Below are 19,006 nucleotides of genomic sequence, written 5' to 3'. Positions count from 1 at the left end.
ATTGAGAGCAGCCCTGAGGAGGACTTGGGGGTGCTGGTCACAACATGATCCAGCACCATGCACCTGCAGCCCAGAAAGCCAACAGTATCCTGGGCTGCATCAAGAGAGCCGTGACCAGCAAGCTGACAGAGGTTCTGACCCTCTACTCTGCCCTCACAAGACCTCAGCTTGAGTACTCCATCCTGCTCTGGGTCCTCTGGGCCACTATCCTAAAATCAGACTCTCAGAAAAAGTGAGAACTATCTCATCATTATGTTTTTGCAGTAATATTACAGCCAGTGAAATTTACTCTTCTGACAGTAAATCTGTTTTCTCTAGATTGTGGAGATGTTCACAACAGGGACAAAATTCACTCTTCTGACTGTAATATTCATTGTAAGGTAATGCCACAGTGAGACAATGGATCCTTCATATGATAACAGGGGAGAGTAGCTTGCAATTGTGAAACCAACTTATTTTAGGCAGAACAGTCAGCCAGCTTACAGGAAAAGTCTGGGAGAAACAGTAAAAACAACAACATTAATCATCCAACTTTCTGATGTGATTCTCTGAGTCCGTGATATGCAGGACACGAGATGCATTTCCCATCTACCTACCTCTCGTTTGGATTTCTGGGAGGAGCGTTCCAGAACATCATCACTGGACAGGTCAGAGTCCTCTGAGAAACTCAGGTGTTGACGGAGCTGTAAATCTGAGAAGCCGGGAATAAAAAGGGAAGTTAAAGGAGAGGTAACTACCCTTTCTGTAAACATTCTAGAACTCAGTTTTAAGTTGTTTGACTGAGCATCAAAAATACTTAGTCCTTTCATGTCAGTCTCAGTTGCTTCACCTGGGATTCAGTGACCAGAGCAGCACCGCTCCACAAAATGATCAGCATCTCTGAGCTTTGACCTAGAAGAGCATCACTTTCCTCAAATGTTGTTAGAAATAATGATCATGATTCTCCCTTTGTACTGTATTAATGCTCTTAGATACAGCACTTGGATGACAGCAGCCAGCACTATTTTGACTCTTTGTCCTAGGCCAGAGAAATGCTTTCAATCACATTTATAGCTAACTTATTTACTGTATCCCACATTGCCATTAAACATCTCTGCCTGCAACTGGTGGGCATGTGACAGATTTACATGAGGCTGCAAAACCCCTACTTCATAGATCCAACAGTTGCCAGATCACTGAGAACACAGGAACAACTGCATCTCAGCAGTCTTCAGCTTCCATGGAGCCAGGTAGAAAAAGAGAGAGAGAGAGAGAGAGAGAGAGGCAAAGAGAGAGGCAAAGAGAGAGGCAAAGAGAGAGGCAAAGAGAGAGGCAAAGAGAGAGGACGGACCACCCAAGAAAAGATGAGGATCAGAATTAAAATAGGGAAGAAATGTCACAAATTCTAACTAATAGTGCTTATTTCTCAAATCCATTTAAGGCAGAAAACAGATTTGCTTTGTCCATGTTGAGAGTGAAACTTTTAGTTAAGGATCCATTTTTTCCAGTGGATATCAACTAATTCTGTCAATATGCAAACATACAAGTCTAGTCCCCAGCACTTACCCCGATCTGCCCATCTGACACTGGGGAGCAGCATTATCAGCACAGTAGCTGAATGACAAAGCAAGCCAAACCTACTTTCAAGGATACCAAGGAGTAGGAAAACTACATGGTGCAGAGGCACATATCTGTTATACCTGCAGCTGTAATCAATGGAGATGCTTTGCGCTTGCCAGAATCCACAGTGGCACTACTTGAGGGAGTACTCGGGCAGGACTTGTCATCGGTCTTTTTCTTCTTGTCTTTCTTATACCCAGAGAAAACAGACTTCCATAACGACCTGGGCTTTGTTGCTTCCTCTGTCCCACCACTAGATTTGTCAGAAAGCCTACTATCATTCTTGGATTTCTTCTCCTTTTTGTTCTTACGAGGGGAGAAAAGAGAACTTCTTTTCTTACTCTTCCCACTGGAGCCTTCTGAAGAGCTGACAGACCCTTCAGGTCCAGCCATATCAGCAGGAGGAGTGGAGAACTTCTCACTAGCAGAATTATGCTTTCGTGTGGATCCCTCTGCTAATTTCAAGGCCAAATGCTTTGGAGACTCATAAAACAATTCTTTGGTCTTCAAGGGCATCGAAGATGCCTTTCGCGCCCTTGTGGCCGCAGTAGCAGCAGCTGCAGCCATCTCCATATCTTTCATCTTGCACAGCTGCTTAGCCATGGCATCACGTAGTGCCTGGCTCTTGACAGACTTCTCTCTGGCTCTCATTCTTTCTTCAGCAAGCTCCTTGGCCTCCACAGAAATCTCAGGGAACAGTCTCTTCTTTTGATTAACCCCTCCTTCCACTGAGGGTGGACCACCATTTTCTCTGACCAAGGGCAAAACAAGTGGTTTCTCTGGCCTTGGCCTACTGGTAGGAGGGGTAAAGTACTTCTCGTGAAGGCTTGAGTCCTCTGTCCTGTCATCATACGTGTCTTCTACATCATCAGCAAACGGAATCTCGTCCACACTTTCTGCAAAAGACTTGCGCACGTCTTCTCTCTTGGCCGGGGTTGTCTCCTTGGCAGCAGGGGCTGGCTCCTGGTGTCGGAGAACAGGAGGTGTCGATGCTGGTGTTGGAGGTGACCTGGTTTCAACCTCGTTCTGCCAGAGCGCCTGGTATCTCTTTCTGCGCAAAGTGGCTGGTTCTTCATCCTGAGGAGGTGGTGGAGGCGGACTAGATGGGGGAGTGAGCATGGTAGAGTCAGAGGTGTTGAAGCTCTGGCTCGCCATAGTTCTCATGTTGGATGAGCTCTCCTGAAGGCCAAGTCCAGAACTGCTGGATACATCTCCCCGTACTTCACCGGAAATCTTTAGCTCTTTTTCTGATGGAGACTTTGGAGTGAGCAGAGAAATCTGCTCGTTTTCTAACTTGGACAGTCCCTGCCTTCTTGGGGCAGGTTGGGGTTTCACAGGATGGATCCTTTCATCCCCTGAAATATTCTTGCTATTAAAACTCTTCAGAGGAGTTGTCTCAAGAGCAGACACAGTGAAGTTCGTCTCTGGGCGTTTGTTTCTCTCTACTGGGGTGAGCCCTAAGCTCCTCCGGATTTCAGCACTCTTCATCCAGAACTCTTCCACAAGGCTACTCCGTTTCAGGGCTTCTTCTGCAGTAGTAGGGCTCCCCAGTTTTTCCACCTCACCATCCTGGCCCCTAAGGACCAGTTTGGCTAAAGGAGTAGACGTTAAGGCTGGGACAGGTTGGAAACATACTGGAGGCTCCACTGGGGATGGAATGGATGTTTCAGCAGAAGGCAAAGGCTGGGAACAGATAGGCATTTGAGCAGATTTTGGGGATGAAGCCAATGTTGGTGCTGCTGGCTGAGACTCTGCTAGTGACGTAGGTGCAATGGCTTCTGGTGATGCAACCGGCTGGGATAACACTGGAGATAGTGGCACCAAAGGGCTCTTAACTCTCCTTTCTTTGGGAATTTCATCCTTTGGTCCTTCCTCAAGAACGAAAGGCTCAGGAAAAAAGCGTGCCTCTGGGGATTTTATTGCACGGCGTACTTCAGCCAGGGGATCTCGTACATCCTACAAAAAGTGAAAGAGGAAAATATTAATATTATCTCTCCCTTCAAATCTCCATCTCTGTGTATTGTGGTGGTCCCTTATCTCAGACAGATTTGAAGCAAGCCTCTCCAGGTCTCATCTGTACAGCACTTTTCTGCTGACTGGTGTCTGCTGCCATGCTTTCTTAAAGCAAGGGACGCTTTCTCTTTTAAGAGTAAATTAGGCTGCAGTTCACTTGCCCCTTAATAGTCTGAGAAATTTTGGGTTTCACCTCCTACACCCATATTACTCAAGAGCACAATTTGTTCTTTTACAATTTAACCCTTTGGCAGGGGACTCCTCGGACTGAGATCTGGTGTTATTCTTTCCAATGGCATCTTTTGCTCCAGCTTTCTTTTGAATGCAGACACGTGACCACTGGAGCACGAACATCTCTATTAATAAACACACAGGTCTTGAGAACTGCATTCAGGCATTATACTGATAAAAACACTAACTATGTCTAACAGAACCATTAGATGGCCCTCAAAAAACCAAACTTAATTTAGTAGAAAGTCAATGTTGTCAGCAATTGCTGTCAGCAAACCAGACTTAGCCCTTAATCTGTCCATGGTAAAAGTAAACTGGTTTATGTCAAAACTCTCTAGAATGAAGTATCATCTTTTAATAATTCCTTAAAAACAGGCACTTGGAAGGGAAAAATTTGAATTGAATATTTTAAGGGTTATGTACTTTCAGCTCTTAGACACCAGCAGCCACAAACACCCCAGTACACTTGCAAGCTACCTCCCAGGGCTGACAAATGAAGTACAACATGTGACATGCCTCAATTCCTTAAGCTGAACTACGTTGAATTCTGGAATAGAGAAGTACTGCTTTGGTTGCTACTATAATTTTAAATCTGCTTTTGGTACATAAAAGACAGCTAGACCAGGATAAATAGGAAACACACTAGTTATGGCTCCCCTCATTCATCATGTATACCTCTTGTTAACTGGGCACTGAAATTAAAATATCCTGGATAATTCTTTTTGGGCTTTGTGATGGGAACTTTTGTGACAGAGCCACTACACTCCAAAGATAGGTAAAAAAGATAGTACTTTATATTTTGAGTATAAATAAAGTCAGATTTCAAGATCAATGTAAATTTTAGAGACGGGAAAGGAGAAAAGCCCACTGCTGTCAGCCCTCATTAGTTTATCCAACAAAATGTTTAATTGAACTACAGGTGGTAAGTGGAAAATGTCAAAGATTCTCTTTCTTACCTCTGCTTGTTTTGCTTTGGGACTAGCAGCTGGAGACAGAGGAAGAACACTGTCACTAGATGCCTGGATAGGGATGGATGGTTTGCATGGATCTAGGGAAAGCAAAAATGTTCCAAAAACACAAAAAAATTTAGAATATTAATGGCTCTTATGTTACACACAGCAAGTACAGACAAATTTCTCAGCTTATTACAAATTCTAGATTGGACATCTGGAACATAGACAAAAACTTTTAAATATTCAAAATGGTACAAGCTTTTTAATGTAAAAAGTTTTACAAGAAAAAGCAGTTAGAGGGGTTCTCACATTTAGGAAGCTGTGATTAATGGATTCAGAACATTCATCTCAAAATGTCAATGCAAGCACATGCCTTGCCATTGAGAGGAGCAAGATGGTTCAAATCCAAGAGACTCTCTTCTCTCAAATCTCATAAATGTACAGACTATCTCTAACTCAATCAAAATCACTGAAACACTGATGAGAAAGCAACTACCTTCTGCCACGCTGGAAGAAGCACCTTCTGCTTCTTCTTCATCTTCTTCATCTTCAGAGACTTTTAGTTCTGCCTGTTCTACACCACCCCGGTGTAAGCGAAACTCCGCTTCTGCATCGGATGCGATGTCATCTGGTCGTGGGTGGGGCAGGGGAAAAAAAAAACCAACAACAGAATTCGAATACAAATCCATCAGGACACAATACTTTCTTTTTATTCACAAGGTGCCAATCACTTTCATAACCTGAGCCCCTAAATGTTTCACTCCTTTTCTGGTGTGATAATTAGTCATTTAGGCAGTCAATGTAAGCAGTTAATGATTGCACTGTTAGTACAAATAGCTAAATCAGTAACTGAAGTCCTGCCTTATCTGTTTTCTGGAAATTTTTTTATGTTTTCTGGCATATGCAGTTAATTTTACAACAGCAAGGGAAGGATTCTGGCATAATATTGTAGAACTTTCCCAAATTTACTTCTATTTCTGTTATTCATCAGTATCAGCACAGAATATGGACACAAGACACTTTAGTTACGGTGAGAAGACATAAGAAATTCATTACAAAATCCGTGGCATTGAGGTTCTTGTCTTTCTTCTTGTCACTCACTCCTGGCTCCCTCTTGACTATTCAAAACAAACTCCCACACCACTAAAAATAATACCATGTTTAAGTAGCTTCACACAAAGTATTTTCTGCCAGTACAACTGTGTTCACACAACAGGTTTAAAGGCTGCACACGGTACCCTACCATCATCCAGCTCTGCACCCGTGTCTCCCTCTTCACCTGCCTGCCCTTCTGTGTCTGCAGGCTCTGTGCCCAGCTCATCCTCCACATCATTATCCTCACACGGAGCTAGAATATATTCAAATATTGAGAAAAAAAGAAAAGAAGACAAACACTAGACAGTGAAAAGGTTCTACATTGAACTGTACCAACAGTTTATAGTCGAGATGTTTATTAATTACTGCCAAAACAAGGAATCCCAAAATGTGTCACCTGGAAGGACATCTATGGTGGAACAACACTTCCAGACTCCAATTAATCAAGGAACGCCTGCCCCTGGGGAGTCTCCGAGGCATTTGCAGTGAAAGCAGCCAAGGTTTTTCTGAGCAACAGGCCTTGTGAAAAATTAAACAAGAAGGGGACTGGGAGGACATCAAACCAGGATAAAGTTTACTGTTCTTCCAGGAAGATTGGTTTTTTTCCTTTACCACACCAGAACAGTCACCACCACTTGATAGAATACGTGCATTAAGTCAAAACTGAAATCTTCACCATGTACCATGACTGTTCATCTTGAAATCGAAACAGGTTTTGAGAGTGTAAGTCAGAGACAGAGTCTAGCTCTGGGATTGACCATTATTACATTTGAAAACTGTTTAATGCTGTGCAGCTACTGCAGTCTTTGGTAATAAAGTCTAAGAAAATTCATATGCTGTACAAGTACATAGGGCACAAATTGAGATAGTTTAAAGTAATTAAAATGATATAAAAAACTATTTTGCTGTCACAGATCATTAATTGAGATACTTTTAAATAGTTTAAATTACATTTTCAAAACTTTTTTTTCTTTTACAGATCATAATTTGATTTGCTGGGTCAAAATGAAGAAAAGGTTCTTGAATTTGCAACTCTGACATTACTACTTGTGACAGGATTTAATTACAGGGGGAGAGACAAGATCAAAGTCTGGGGTCTAATTTCATTATTAAATGATACTTTTTAAAATAACCCCTTAAACCTTATGACACATTATCCCATATCTAGTGCTATGGATGATTTACTTTTTTTTCTTTTGTTAAACATTTTCATAAAACATAATTTAAATATTAAAAGAAAAGTGAGCACTTCCCTTTTTTTTTTTTTTACAGTAGCATTGGTCAACTACAGTTTTAAAAGTGTGAAGTGAGTTATTATCGATTCATGTTCAACAACATTTAACTCTGCTGTACATCCTCTTGCCAATGTGTACACAGTCAGCATGTGTTACCATGCACATCTGCTAATTATACACACAGGATATGGTTCTATAACAACGATAAGTTATATATTTATAACCTCCTTGGTTGCACCTACACCAGTAAACTAAGTGGTGCAGGTCTCTAGACCTGAAAGCACACAGTGTCACACTGTCATCCTGAGGAGGGCTCCAGGCACAACTCTCAGCAGTCAGTTCCCTGGGAAGGGCCCAGGCTGTTTCCACAGGCAGTCTGAACACAGCCCCTGATCTTGGATGGCAAAGAAGTTAAGCCATGCAGGAGAGAACCATGGTGTGCCAGGTTCCTCCCGAGTCAGGGTGTAGGTCCTGGTCCTCTTTATTTACTAGTGAGGATGTGGCTCTTGGAACCATTTATATGACAGCAATGCTAATTAAGACAATCTCAAAAACAAACTAACCCTCCCTAAAATTGAGGTCTTGCAGCCTCTCCTCTTTCTCTAATATAGGGTTTTGCTTATTTCAAAACACAGCCTTCAGTGGGTGGTTTGTCTTCTTCCTTCAACCTGAGAATTTCCCTTTTTCCATGTTCTATAGGATTATTAACATAGATAAACATATGGGTTTATCTATGCCATATGATACTAAATCATATGGCAAAGGCTGGACTTCCCACAGGGGCATTTACAAATCTACTGAACAAAACTAAAACATGTTCCAGTCTGATTGTTGCTTAGGTATGCAGTAGTTTATGTTATTTTGGAAATGATAATGTCATGGGATGGTTTTATGGTAGCAGCAAATGTGAGTGATCTTAATCAGAACTTGCAAAAAACATAACTGATGTTAAGAATATCTGAATCCACTACGTATATGTAGGTCTTCAGATCCAGAAACCATGAACTGACACGACACACACAGGTTGTGTTGGAGAGAGAGGAGAAAAATCAGGTTTTAAACAGGTTGGAACACAAAACTCAATGGAAGATTACAGATGCATCGATAAGTAGCAACTTGGTGCAAGGGTGGATCCCACTTTGAGGGACACGGAGAGCTTGCAGGTGGCTGGTTATATTATACATATACTGTGCATATACATATATGTAGTTAGGGTAAGGAGCAAGAGGCCAAAAGCTGTCACACAGTAACTCAGAAGCTACACACTACAGCAGCCAGAAACTGGGATCAGCACTTGGTTTGTATTAGGCTGTCAGCTGTCAGCAGACTGCTTCGTGTGCAGACATCTTGTAAACACTGCTGGCTTGCCAAAGCAGCAGCAGAAGCAAAGTTTTAAAGGCAAGCGAGCTATTCTGATGTGCCAAAGCAACTCAGCTGTACACCAACTACCCAGCACAAACTACTCCACTGAATGAGATACCTTCACAGCTTTACACAGATGTACCCCCCTACTGGCATCCCAGAATCTTCACGCTCACCAGTTTTGTAATGGAGCTTAGAGGACCACATATAAAAAAGCAGGTGAGCTTTACCATCCTTCAACATTCACGAGGCTTTCCTGAATAACGTGAAACCCCAGGCCAAAGGAAACACAATCGCTATTCCTGAAGATCCCAGTTTCAATCTTATTATTCTTTCTTATTTCCTTCACCAGATAACTACAGTTTGCAGTTGCTACAGAGAACTGCCATTGCTCTAAGCACTGTCTACCACTTAATCTTTCACCTGCAAGAAAGCCCCACGTTCTTCTATTCTGTGGGTTTGGGGGAGAATAACTGCTCCCATCTTCAGTTGACAAAGCAAATTGAAGTGCTCCTTCTGCATTACTGCACCCAAGATAACCTGCCCTCAGAAGGGTTACAACGGGTGTGGAGCTCATGCGAGAGGGGTCTGCCTGAGCAAGGCGTGCATGCACACTCCCCTTCCTCCCGCCCTCCACTCCACTCATGCAGTAGCGACAGGGCCGTAAGTTCCAGGGTTAAAGTACCAGCTCAGCTGCTGAAGGCATGGAGAAGAGACGGGCAGGGTTATTGTGCATTGGAATACATAGAACATCACCAAACTACCTCCAGGGACCGTCTCCAGCCACGCCTGTACCGCCTCATGGCGTACGGAGGGAAGGTCGGACGCTGAATTTAAAAAACAATAAATCGTAAGAAATCAAAATTAGACCATCAGTCAGTGTCTAAAACAGAAGAGTGACAAAGGGAAATTTTTCAGTAGCACGTACAGGAATAAAACCTATGAAATTTTAAACAACCGATTCCAGGCTCGAGAATTAAATTGAGGCAACACACAAATGTCAGGGGCCTAATCTTCCCTTAGGATCTGTAATGTTAAAAGGAAATACGGGTGGCACAGTGAGAGAAACACTGCATCTGACCAGCAGGTTGCTGCTACTGTGCTCCACTTGAAACTCTGCAGAGAAGTGAAACGAGGAGAGGAGGGATCTGAGCAACAAGAGAGGGGTGGTTGTACCGGGGGTCCCAGAACCTGTGCTGCCCAGGTGCCCATGCCAGCAGATGAAGAAAAGCTCCCAAAGCAGAATGAGAAGGGCTTCTATGAACTGTCACGTTATCCCAGGCTTTCACAGCAAACCTCATCACTGCTGCTGCTACCGACAGGCTCTCCAAACACCTCATATCACAGAACAGAGCTCAGCCAGGAACAATTTATCCGTTGAACTCAGGCTGAAAACTTACACAAATACATATTGGCAACAGCCCTTTAAAACCCCAAACTGCTGATACACCTGTACACACATGTACTACGTAACAAAGTAATTGAAGCAGCTAATTAATCAATCAGGATTGTTCCACTTTGACTGGGTTTTAGGGGAAGGAAATTAAAATCCTGCCCCCATTCCCAAAGGAATTTAGAAAAACCACAAAATCAATTCTGGAAGGATCACCTGTTGCTGGCAACTGTACCAGTATAATACAGAAAAGTAGGAATTACAAAGCACAAATGAAAATAAAAACTGGGAAACTAGAGTGACACTCACTCTGAAGCAGAAGCACAGGTAACCTGAATTGCTGTAAGCTTGAGAAAGTATGTTAACATTTTTTACTTTGTATTTTTTAAACATTAAACAACTACTCTAACAATACTGAATGTTACAGACAGTTGAACACTGTGGTTGCAGTGTGGGAACAAAACACCCACCTCTTATTTGTAGGGCACAGATTTCACACCAGAAAGTCCCAGTGCATTCTACAAACTGCAGTTTTAATGTAGCCAAACTGATCTGGAACTGTGTATCAACCTAGACCAGGATTAAAAACACCCCACACCAAACTTTTAGAACTGGGAGAAAAAGATAATTATCTGGAATAGAAGATGATCAGGAAACATGAGGTAAAGCCCCAGGCTTTTTAACTTAATTTCCCACTTGCTGTAAAAGACAACCCACAGCACACTTACTCCCTCTACAGTTCTGTCACAGTGGTTGCAGGCTGGGAGAAGAGCACTGCTCATCAACTGCATGGTGAACTTTTATTAAATCCATAGGTAAAGCACCTGTGACATACTTACCTTAAGATACACTGTAATACAGTTTAGAACAAGGTCAGCAGAGACTGCTGGAAGGCGCTCACATGAGAACTGGACTTACCAGCATTTTCCCCCTCCAAAGTTTTCCTTTTAAGTAACTGACAACACGCAAAGGTCACACCTCACATTAAAAAAAATAGATATACTGCCAAACCTTAAACACAGGCAGTCAAAACTCTCCCTCATCAGATTTGCAAGCCCTTTGACCCCCATCCTTCCCTATTAATACCAGATGCAGTTACACTCTTTGAAAACCAGCAGTAGAGAAATATGCTCAATACAGAAGCTGATCCTGTTCAATCTTTGCTGGAGTAGCTACACAACACAGCCCTTCAGCCTTCCCTAGAGAGGTGTAGAGTCCTCACTGCCACAAAAAGCACATGACAACTTCTCTTTAGCATCCCTAAAGTCGGTTACGGAGGGCAGATTTCCAGCACCACCAAATCATGTGTGTGGTGAAGAAAAATGCTATGGGAGTTGAAGCAGGCAGACAAATGGGTTAGAACTCACAACACAGAGATGAGAAAGCAGTAATTTTAAACAGACACCGGCTTGAAAAGCAAAATGTTTAACCAAGTGTAATTTCAGTGTAATTTGAAAGTAGTTCCTTTCAATCACTGCTGCCCCTGCTGAAGTCACTGCTCTCGAAGGGCACAGAACCAACAGTTAAACAGCTGCAACTGTGATCCAAGAATTGACAGTGTGGGGCTTAGGGGGATATTACCTCTGGAGGTGGAGGACTTTGAGGCTGAGACCATTTTTTCCTCCTCCTCTTTTTCACGGATGTGTGTCCAGTGCACATCTGCCAGGATCTCCAGAGGATCAACCGGATTTACAATCTGCTGCAGCCTAAGGTTTCCAGCTAGCAGGAGGAGGGCATGGTATACCAGGTTGTAGGAAGGGTATATGAAGGACAGGGAGGAAAAGATGGGAGAGCAGTGGAAAGGAAAGGTAACACAATATAGGAAAGGAAATAAGAAAAGAAAATATTATTGGCTCAGATCAGTTTGCAAGACAGACAGAAAAAGCTTGGCATTGTGTGTGCACGCATACACCAATATAGCGCTCCTCATACTTCCCATCAAAGCTGAATAATGCCATTCCAAAGGCAGAGGAATGCTATAAAGAAAATAATTATAGATTATCTCTATTGCAAGAAGCTTCGCTGAAATGAAAGACATTCTCTAGGTGTCCAACAGTATGTGGTATGTAAATACCAATTTAGCAGAAATTTCCAGCTCCTTCAGCCTATTCATTATGATTATTGCAAACGATGTCTTGCTGTTAAAGGCAAGGGACAATCTGCATTGTAGTTTGATGCACCAAGACAAAAGGTTTTTCATCTCCTATTATTGGGTTAAGCACTCCTTTCTGGGCTGGGTACACACTACTTTGTGAATTAAATTACATGATGGATCTCAGAGTTTCACATGTGTGCATGTGCATATGCACACAGGGGCACACGCCTACTTTAGCACTTAAAACACTACTTTGTTTACTCCTGCTCTTTTGTACTGACTTGTTCAAAGGGGGGATTTTTTTTTCCTGAAGAATAACAGCATTTTGATTGTGACTTAACAGCCACTCCCACCTCCCCAGAAGGGAATACCCGCCTACACAAAGCTCAGCTACTTATGGAACAACGGGCACCTAAAGCAATTGATAAGCAACTTGTTTAACTGCTGCAGAACACCCACCTTTGGGAGCACCTACTCTGAGGTATTAAATTCATAGACCCTGTCTCTGTTGTTATCTGCTCCGGGACTGTAACTCAGGTTTTATTTATCCATAAAAAAATAACTGATTCTACAGGGGACGGGTGTTCACCTTCTGCAGGAGTGGTCTTCAAAAGCAAATGTCTCAAACTGAAAGAAAAATGCCCACTTACTTTATAAAGTAGGACGTCATTTTTCACAACAGCTGGATTACCACTGAGTAGGGCAAAACACTGCTTCAGCAGGTTAGAACTTCAAAAGCAGTTAGACTTTCACATGGTGCAGTAGTGTTTGAAGAAAACAGGACACATTAGCAGCATTTAGAGCTTGCACTCGTTATTTCCTGCTGTCTCATTTTAATGAAGTTCCTCTGTCCTGGCCATGTTTTTCCCAGATATGACAAACTGTTCGGGCCTTGCATTTTAGGAGTGATTATATGTGAGATTTGGCATTAAAACTGCAGGAGAAACAGGCAGAAGGAACTGCAGGAAGGACAGAATCATCAGATGGTTATTAAGGGAAAAAGGCACAAACTCAAATGCAGAGCGGGATTCACAATTTAGCCAAGTATTTAGCGGTTTTATGTCTCTGTCGCCTCATCAGAGAGTTTTTGTATCAATTAGCACAACCACATGGGCTACCAGAGCCACTGGACATCCTGCAGGGACAGGAACCTGGGCTTTTCTTGCTCCATACCAAAGCACTCGCATGCAGGCCCCAGGATGAGTAGAGTTAGCACTTGCATCGCCGCACAAAATTCTGTGTTAAAAGGTTTAGGTTTGCCAGCAATGGCTGAGAAGTATATAGTCCCTCAGCAAGGCTTGGAAAGAGCAGGTCCCACGTGATCTGCATGTTTTAAAATGGATTTCTCTGGGATTTAGACTACTGTAACATATACACCTATAATTTCTCCACGAGCCTCTGGACAGAGGCCTGAGCCTGTCCTGGTTAGAACATTGGTCCCTCTCACCTTCTCCAGTAAATAAGGAGCAGCACAGCCAGCCATGAAAGACTGCTGCTTGGCTAAGAGACAAATCTAACACTTCCTTAAAGTCTAAGTGCTTGAGAATTTCAAACACCTGGCACAGCCTTCCCTCAGGACTGCCTGCTGAGCTGTGCAGGAAGCTGAACAGTAATTGCACTTAGATTTGGAACAGTAACATTTCCCTCCATTTTCACTGTAGCACCTATCAGCACTTTATAAACTGTGGGCAATCTCAATGTTTTCACTTTAATGGAATGAGGAGCCACCTGCAAATCAACTCCTTAAGAGCCAGGTTGAGAGCACACTAACAACTCCAATAGGAGGAACTTCTTCAGATATGCCCTTCGGCCATCTTACTAATACTTCTCATTCTTACCATCAGAAAAGTTAAATGAGGAAAAAATGTTAACACTTCTTCCATTTTTTTTTCCCCTTAAAAAAATAAAAAGTCAGAAGCCAAGCTACAGTTATTAAAACCATAAGCTGCAAAATATGCAGTTTGACAACTGCATATGCCCTCTTACATGCAGGAAAGCACTTGGATTTTCCTCTTATGTATTCTGGTTCTAAGGAACCACATTGAGGAAATAAGTATTAACAAGCTATTAGGACCAAGTGCTTACAAAAAAACCCAAACCAAAACATAAAAATAAACTGCAAGAGAACACAACCAGTTAGATTTGAATGTCAGATTAATTTTATGACCAACTGTTCAAAAAATCTTGAGGGATCACTGCAGCTTGATTAGTTGCCCCCCAGACTCTCCCCACAGACACACACTCAACAAAGGACAACAAAAAAAGCAAGTTTGCTGACACACTTCGATGCATCCCATATGTCTGACATATTGCACAGGTGCAAGTAGTCTGTGTGTATGGAACAAATTTGAAACTCCTAAATATGTGGAGGTCACTGTTCATACAAATTACAGTAGCAAATTGTCCAAGCTTTCTAGATATCCTGAGGTACTTGGCAGCTTTATCATTTTACTAAATCCAGTGGCAAAGACAGAACTGATTTATGGCACTTGGATGAGGAGACAAAGATAACAACAGCTCCCGAATCAGTTTTGAGGGAGCTGGTAATTAAATAAAACACAGAAACTTCTCCTGTGGGACCTGCTCTTTAAAACATTCCCCGCTCCTTTGGGGAAATGGAAGTGGAGATGGTGTGTACGGGTACCTTTATATGTACCCGAGTCCTCTTCATCTGAGAGACGTTGAAGCCAGAGGCCTTGCTGCAGCTCTCTCTCCCAAGGGTTATACTCCCCCTCTACAGCAGAGGGAACCACACATCCACATATAACACCAGACACGCATGTACACACACAAGCGATGGAGAGAGGGAAAGAGAGAAAGAGAGAGGACAGAATCAGAAAGAGAGACTGTCTGGAAATCCAGCAACTCCCCGTAGTCCCGCTGTATTCAGTGTCTGACAGGAAAACTGCTTGAATGGAACAACATCCGTCCAAGAACACCACGGCTCAGCAGACTAAACACACAACATGCATGTTACCAGACTTAAAAAGTCCTGATTTCCACAGACTTCAGTCATGGAGATACAGCTCCTACGTTGAAGAAGTAGCCAAGTAGCCTGCTGAGCTCATCAACAACACTGCCACTAAGGCTCAAAAAACTGGACCTCTGCTTGCAGTAGGCAGCCAAAGACCTTTACGAAAAAGCTCTTTGGAGTCTACTAGTCTCCACAAAATGGAAATGTGAGTATAAAGACAAAGACAAGATCAGCGAGAAATTTGGCATGGTGGTGAAACACTGGAAACATGTCTATTCTTAGCACAAACTTTGCATTTTGATGATTGACACAAACACAGGGGAACGAGTCTTTCCCTAAGATTTCCCACAGAAGTCTCTCAGAGCTAAAATGGGAAGCACCTGAACTCCCTGATTTCTCAAGGCCATCTTTTAACAAAGGAGAGCTACAAGCAGCTTCTTCTGGAATGCCCTGACTACAGTGACAGGGCACTACCCCTCAGGGAGGCACTGCAACCACAATGCTTCCAGTTCTTGTTGCCAAAGAACAAAGGGCACATTCAAATCCAATTCCAAATAATAATAAAAACCAACAATAAACCAATACAGCAGCACAAAGCTGTGAATTGCACATGTTGGCATGGTGTACGGGAAGCATATTGTGTTGGTACTAGTGCTCTAACTGCCCTGTGGGCAAAGTCCTTCTGTGTCCACAATGATCCACCCAAAGCTTTCCTCGACAAAAACTCCCTTAAAAAATCAGAGCAATAAAGATGTGAAAGAAGAAGAGAAGTTTTCCAGGCAAATCTTTCTCATTCTGCATGGCCAATACTCAACCCAGTTTTCCCTGCTGTCTAGCAGAAAGAAAGGACAAACCAATCTAACCTTCGCTCGACTCCTCATCTTCTTCCTCTTCGTATTCCTCCTCATCATAATCATCTTTGTCCTCAATCTCGTGATTCTCCTCAGCCTCAATCTCTTCTTCACTCTTTCCCTTCAGGAGGGCGTGGATACGCACGGCCTCTTTCCACGGCACACCACCCAAGTCCGAAGGGGGTTGCTGAGGCAGCAGTAGTTCATCCTCTTCCTCCTCATCTTCCTCCTCCATCTCAGACTCTGAACTACTGTAAGGTTTTAGGAAAAAAAATAAGGATTATATAGTTAATAATAATATTAAAGATTACGCAGTTAATGTTTCCTTGATCAGTCTCAGATCACTGACAAATTGTTTCAATACCCACCAGCTCAAAACATAACACTAATTTTCTGCTTTCAACATTTCATAGGCATTTTAGTGACAGCATCACGTGTGGACTGCAGTATGATCCTTGTTCTGCTTCCTTCAAAGAATGTGAAGCAGCAGAAAAGTGCCTGTGAAGCCAAGTTCAAATATTTGTGCAGCATTTATTGTTACAGTTCATGACAACTGAACACAGCAAAAAGAAACTACTTTCTTCATATCACATTGCTTTGGATAAACCAGTGCAAGAATTCTTAGCAGTATCAGAATGTAGAAGGTCACATCTTTTGATATGGCAGCTACTGCCAGCTATGATAACTAAGATGATTTTGGCACTTGATGTTGTGAACCAGAGAAGGCTTTGGGAGTAGAAAGAACACACAACACAACTATCAGGACAAAGGATACAGTATGTGAACCAAGGGGAGTCGGAGAAAAAAAAATACAAAATTACTCACTCTTTTACATCACAGACAGAAATATGTATCCAATTAAGTACACAGTGTACATAGTGGCAAGAAACTGTAGGAAGCAGTGCAAAGATAATTACAATAATGAGCTTATTATTCTCACAGCAAAGTCTAAACTATACAAAGCAGTAAAACATTATTGCCTTTTAGAAGCCATTTCTGTTTAATTGTAACAGTTCCTCAGCATAAACTGCGGGGGCAAGAAATGTAACCACCTATACAAAGGCATTTAATCTGGCTCACTCTTACATGCTGGACTACCTAGAGGAATTGGGAAGAAAGGTGGTTGTGCTTGTCACTGGAAAATGAATGAGAACTACAGCACACTCAGAGACCTCATATGCAGGGTGAAAAGGTGCTCTACCTTTGCTTTTCCTTAAGAGACCATTGTCATAACAGAACTGCATTTATTATAGCAAAAGTTGGATGCTTCCCCTATAAATCTTAGAAGGCCCAGTTCATCTGACTGAAGGAGAAAACTGTGAATAGTTAAAAGTTTGGGCGAATAAACTGAGAACAGTATTTCTGCTTCCTTGTGCCCATTATCACTGGTTAACGGCCTTTGGCAGAGCCCATTCCCATATAGACAATGAAAGAGAAAACCAGCAAGTTGAAAATAATGAAGCTCACACCTCATGTAAGTCTATAAAATATAACTTGTGCTGTGGTAATATCATATTTACATAATTTTATTCATCTACTTGTCTGAAAGCCTATTTTTGATAACAAACCTAATCAGGAAAACACTTCATTCATGCTCTGTCACACACTTCTGTCCAGAGGCTCTTAAATTCTCCTCACTGTTCTGCATCCATATAGCACTATTTTGCTCAAGTTACAACCCACTTTTTCACAGCATGAACCAAATACTTATTTTTAACATGCTGCCTGATTTTCACATGTGAAATACAAACACTGGTGCAAGTCATGGAATCGCTGCATATTCCAGAAGATCGAAGCATATTCCAAAGGCTTTATGCAGATATTGTCACAGAGATAAAAAGTGATGTTCCCCTCCTCCCTTATTAACCTTCCCAGCCTTTGGTATGGAAATAAACCTGACAGGTGCCGCATGCTGGAGTTTTCATGTGCTGTCAATAAGGTTTACTGCTGCTCAAACTGTTGCCATGACTGCTGAACAGGACGAGCCGCTGCTCTTCAACCAGCGGCTTATCGCATGGAATATTGACGACATACATTCCTTATCACATAGCTCACTTTACCTTCTTTGGCTTTTGTTTATAACTTGGTTTTTGTTTGACCTTTGAATGCTGAGAAATGAGAAGCTGAAAGACAGCAGTGAGAGATGGCCTGCTATAGTGGGCATTCCTTTCAGCATGGCAACCCTGTGCCATAGGAATTAATTCAACAGCTGAACTCTTTTTTTTCTATAAAGCAGAATTCAAAGATCAAGGTAGGTTGCTTTATGGAATTTGTATAAGCACTTGAATATCTCATTAGAAAGGTGTATGTACACAGACTTAGTGCTGAGGAGACTAACTGAAAACCCAAACTGTGGAAATGAACCTCTTTCCTTGCCCTGCGGACCCACACGGCACAAGCTTTCCTACGACACCGCTTTGAAAGGCCACAGAGTGGGATACCAAAACTGCAGATGACATACTGGGAGTTACTGCAAGTTAAAGGCAATGAATAAGGCACATAAAGGGTTTCCCACACCTCATACCTGTGCAGTCAGGGTGTAATTGCTTAACTGATCTTTTTTCTTGTGGAAGCCTAAACAAGATCAGCTCTCTTTTGAAAAAATATACTCTGAGTACTGTTTCCTGTAAACTTCCTCTCCAGCGTGGATGCTCCCAAGTGTGTGCGTGTGACAGGAAGCCGTGCAACCAAAATGTGAGGTCTCTGCCTGACTTAGATCTCACACCTCAGTGAACCCTGAGGCCCAGCCCCCTGCTCCATAAGACACAGAAAGGACAAAGAGTTCCCCATCCCCTCCGCCTGCTCCTAACCCCGCGGCGCTGCACCACGACAGTGAAGATGATCAAATCAGGGATTGGTTGGCTTGTTGCAGGAGTCAAAACTTTTTTTCTTTTGTTGCTGAAAAAGTAGTCAGGTTTTCCCCCCTTTTTTTGCCTTCTTTCTGTGACATATCATGGAGTGGATATGGCTGAACAGAGGATACCCAAGAGCTACATTGCCTAGAAAATTCTCTCTCATGTTTGGCCCACACAGCCTTGTCAATGCTCTCAGTAAACTGCTTGCCATATTTAGATTTGGAACATAAATTTTTCCAGGTCATACTGACAAGGAATTTGATGTATTTTCTCTTTTCTCCCTATGACAGAGTGTGAGTTGCCCACTAAACACTGCTTTTCACATCCAGAATTATACAATACAGTCTATT

The 19,006-nt window shown here is 42.4% G+C and overlaps 1 protein-coding gene across 19 annotated transcripts in view; it reads right to left on the bottom strand.

Moving 5' to 3' along the window:
- The window catches only part of MICAL3 (microtubule associated monooxygenase, calponin and LIM domain containing 3), a 182,361-nt gene that overhangs the window by 29,169 nt on the left and 134,186 nt on the right, over window positions 1–19,006 (bottom strand). For 12 of the 19 annotated variants that reach the window (XM_064654486.1, XM_064654501.1, XM_064654487.1 and 9 more), the window contains 9 exons: window positions 15,814–16,052; window positions 14,621–14,710; window positions 11,463–11,600; window positions 9,253–9,315; window positions 6,040–6,144; window positions 5,293–5,424; window positions 4,800–4,891; window positions 1,680–3,555; window positions 597–691 (listed from right to left, as the gene is read on the bottom strand). In XM_064654486.1, coding sequence (XP_064510556.1) covers window positions 597–691; window positions 1,680–3,555; window positions 4,800–4,891; window positions 5,293–5,424; window positions 6,040–6,144; window positions 9,253–9,315; window positions 11,463–11,600; window positions 14,621–14,710; window positions 15,814–16,052 — 2,830 coding nt within the window. The remainder of the gene's footprint in view (window positions 1–596; window positions 692–1,679; window positions 3,556–4,799; window positions 4,892–5,292; window positions 5,425–6,039; window positions 6,145–9,252; window positions 9,316–11,462; window positions 11,601–14,620; window positions 14,711–15,813; window positions 16,053–19,006) is intronic. The other 7 variants (XM_064654493.1, XM_064654489.1, XM_064654491.1 and 4 more) reach the window with 7 other exon arrangements.

Source organism: Pseudopipra pipra, chromosome 5 (genome assembly GCF_036250125.1).
Source record: "Pseudopipra pipra isolate bDixPip1 chromosome 5, bDixPip1.hap1, whole genome shotgun sequence".
Taxonomy (NCBI): Eukaryota; Metazoa; Chordata; class Aves; order Passeriformes; family Pipridae; genus Pseudopipra; species Pseudopipra pipra.
This window is presented reverse-complemented; position numbering and strand designations above follow the sequence as displayed.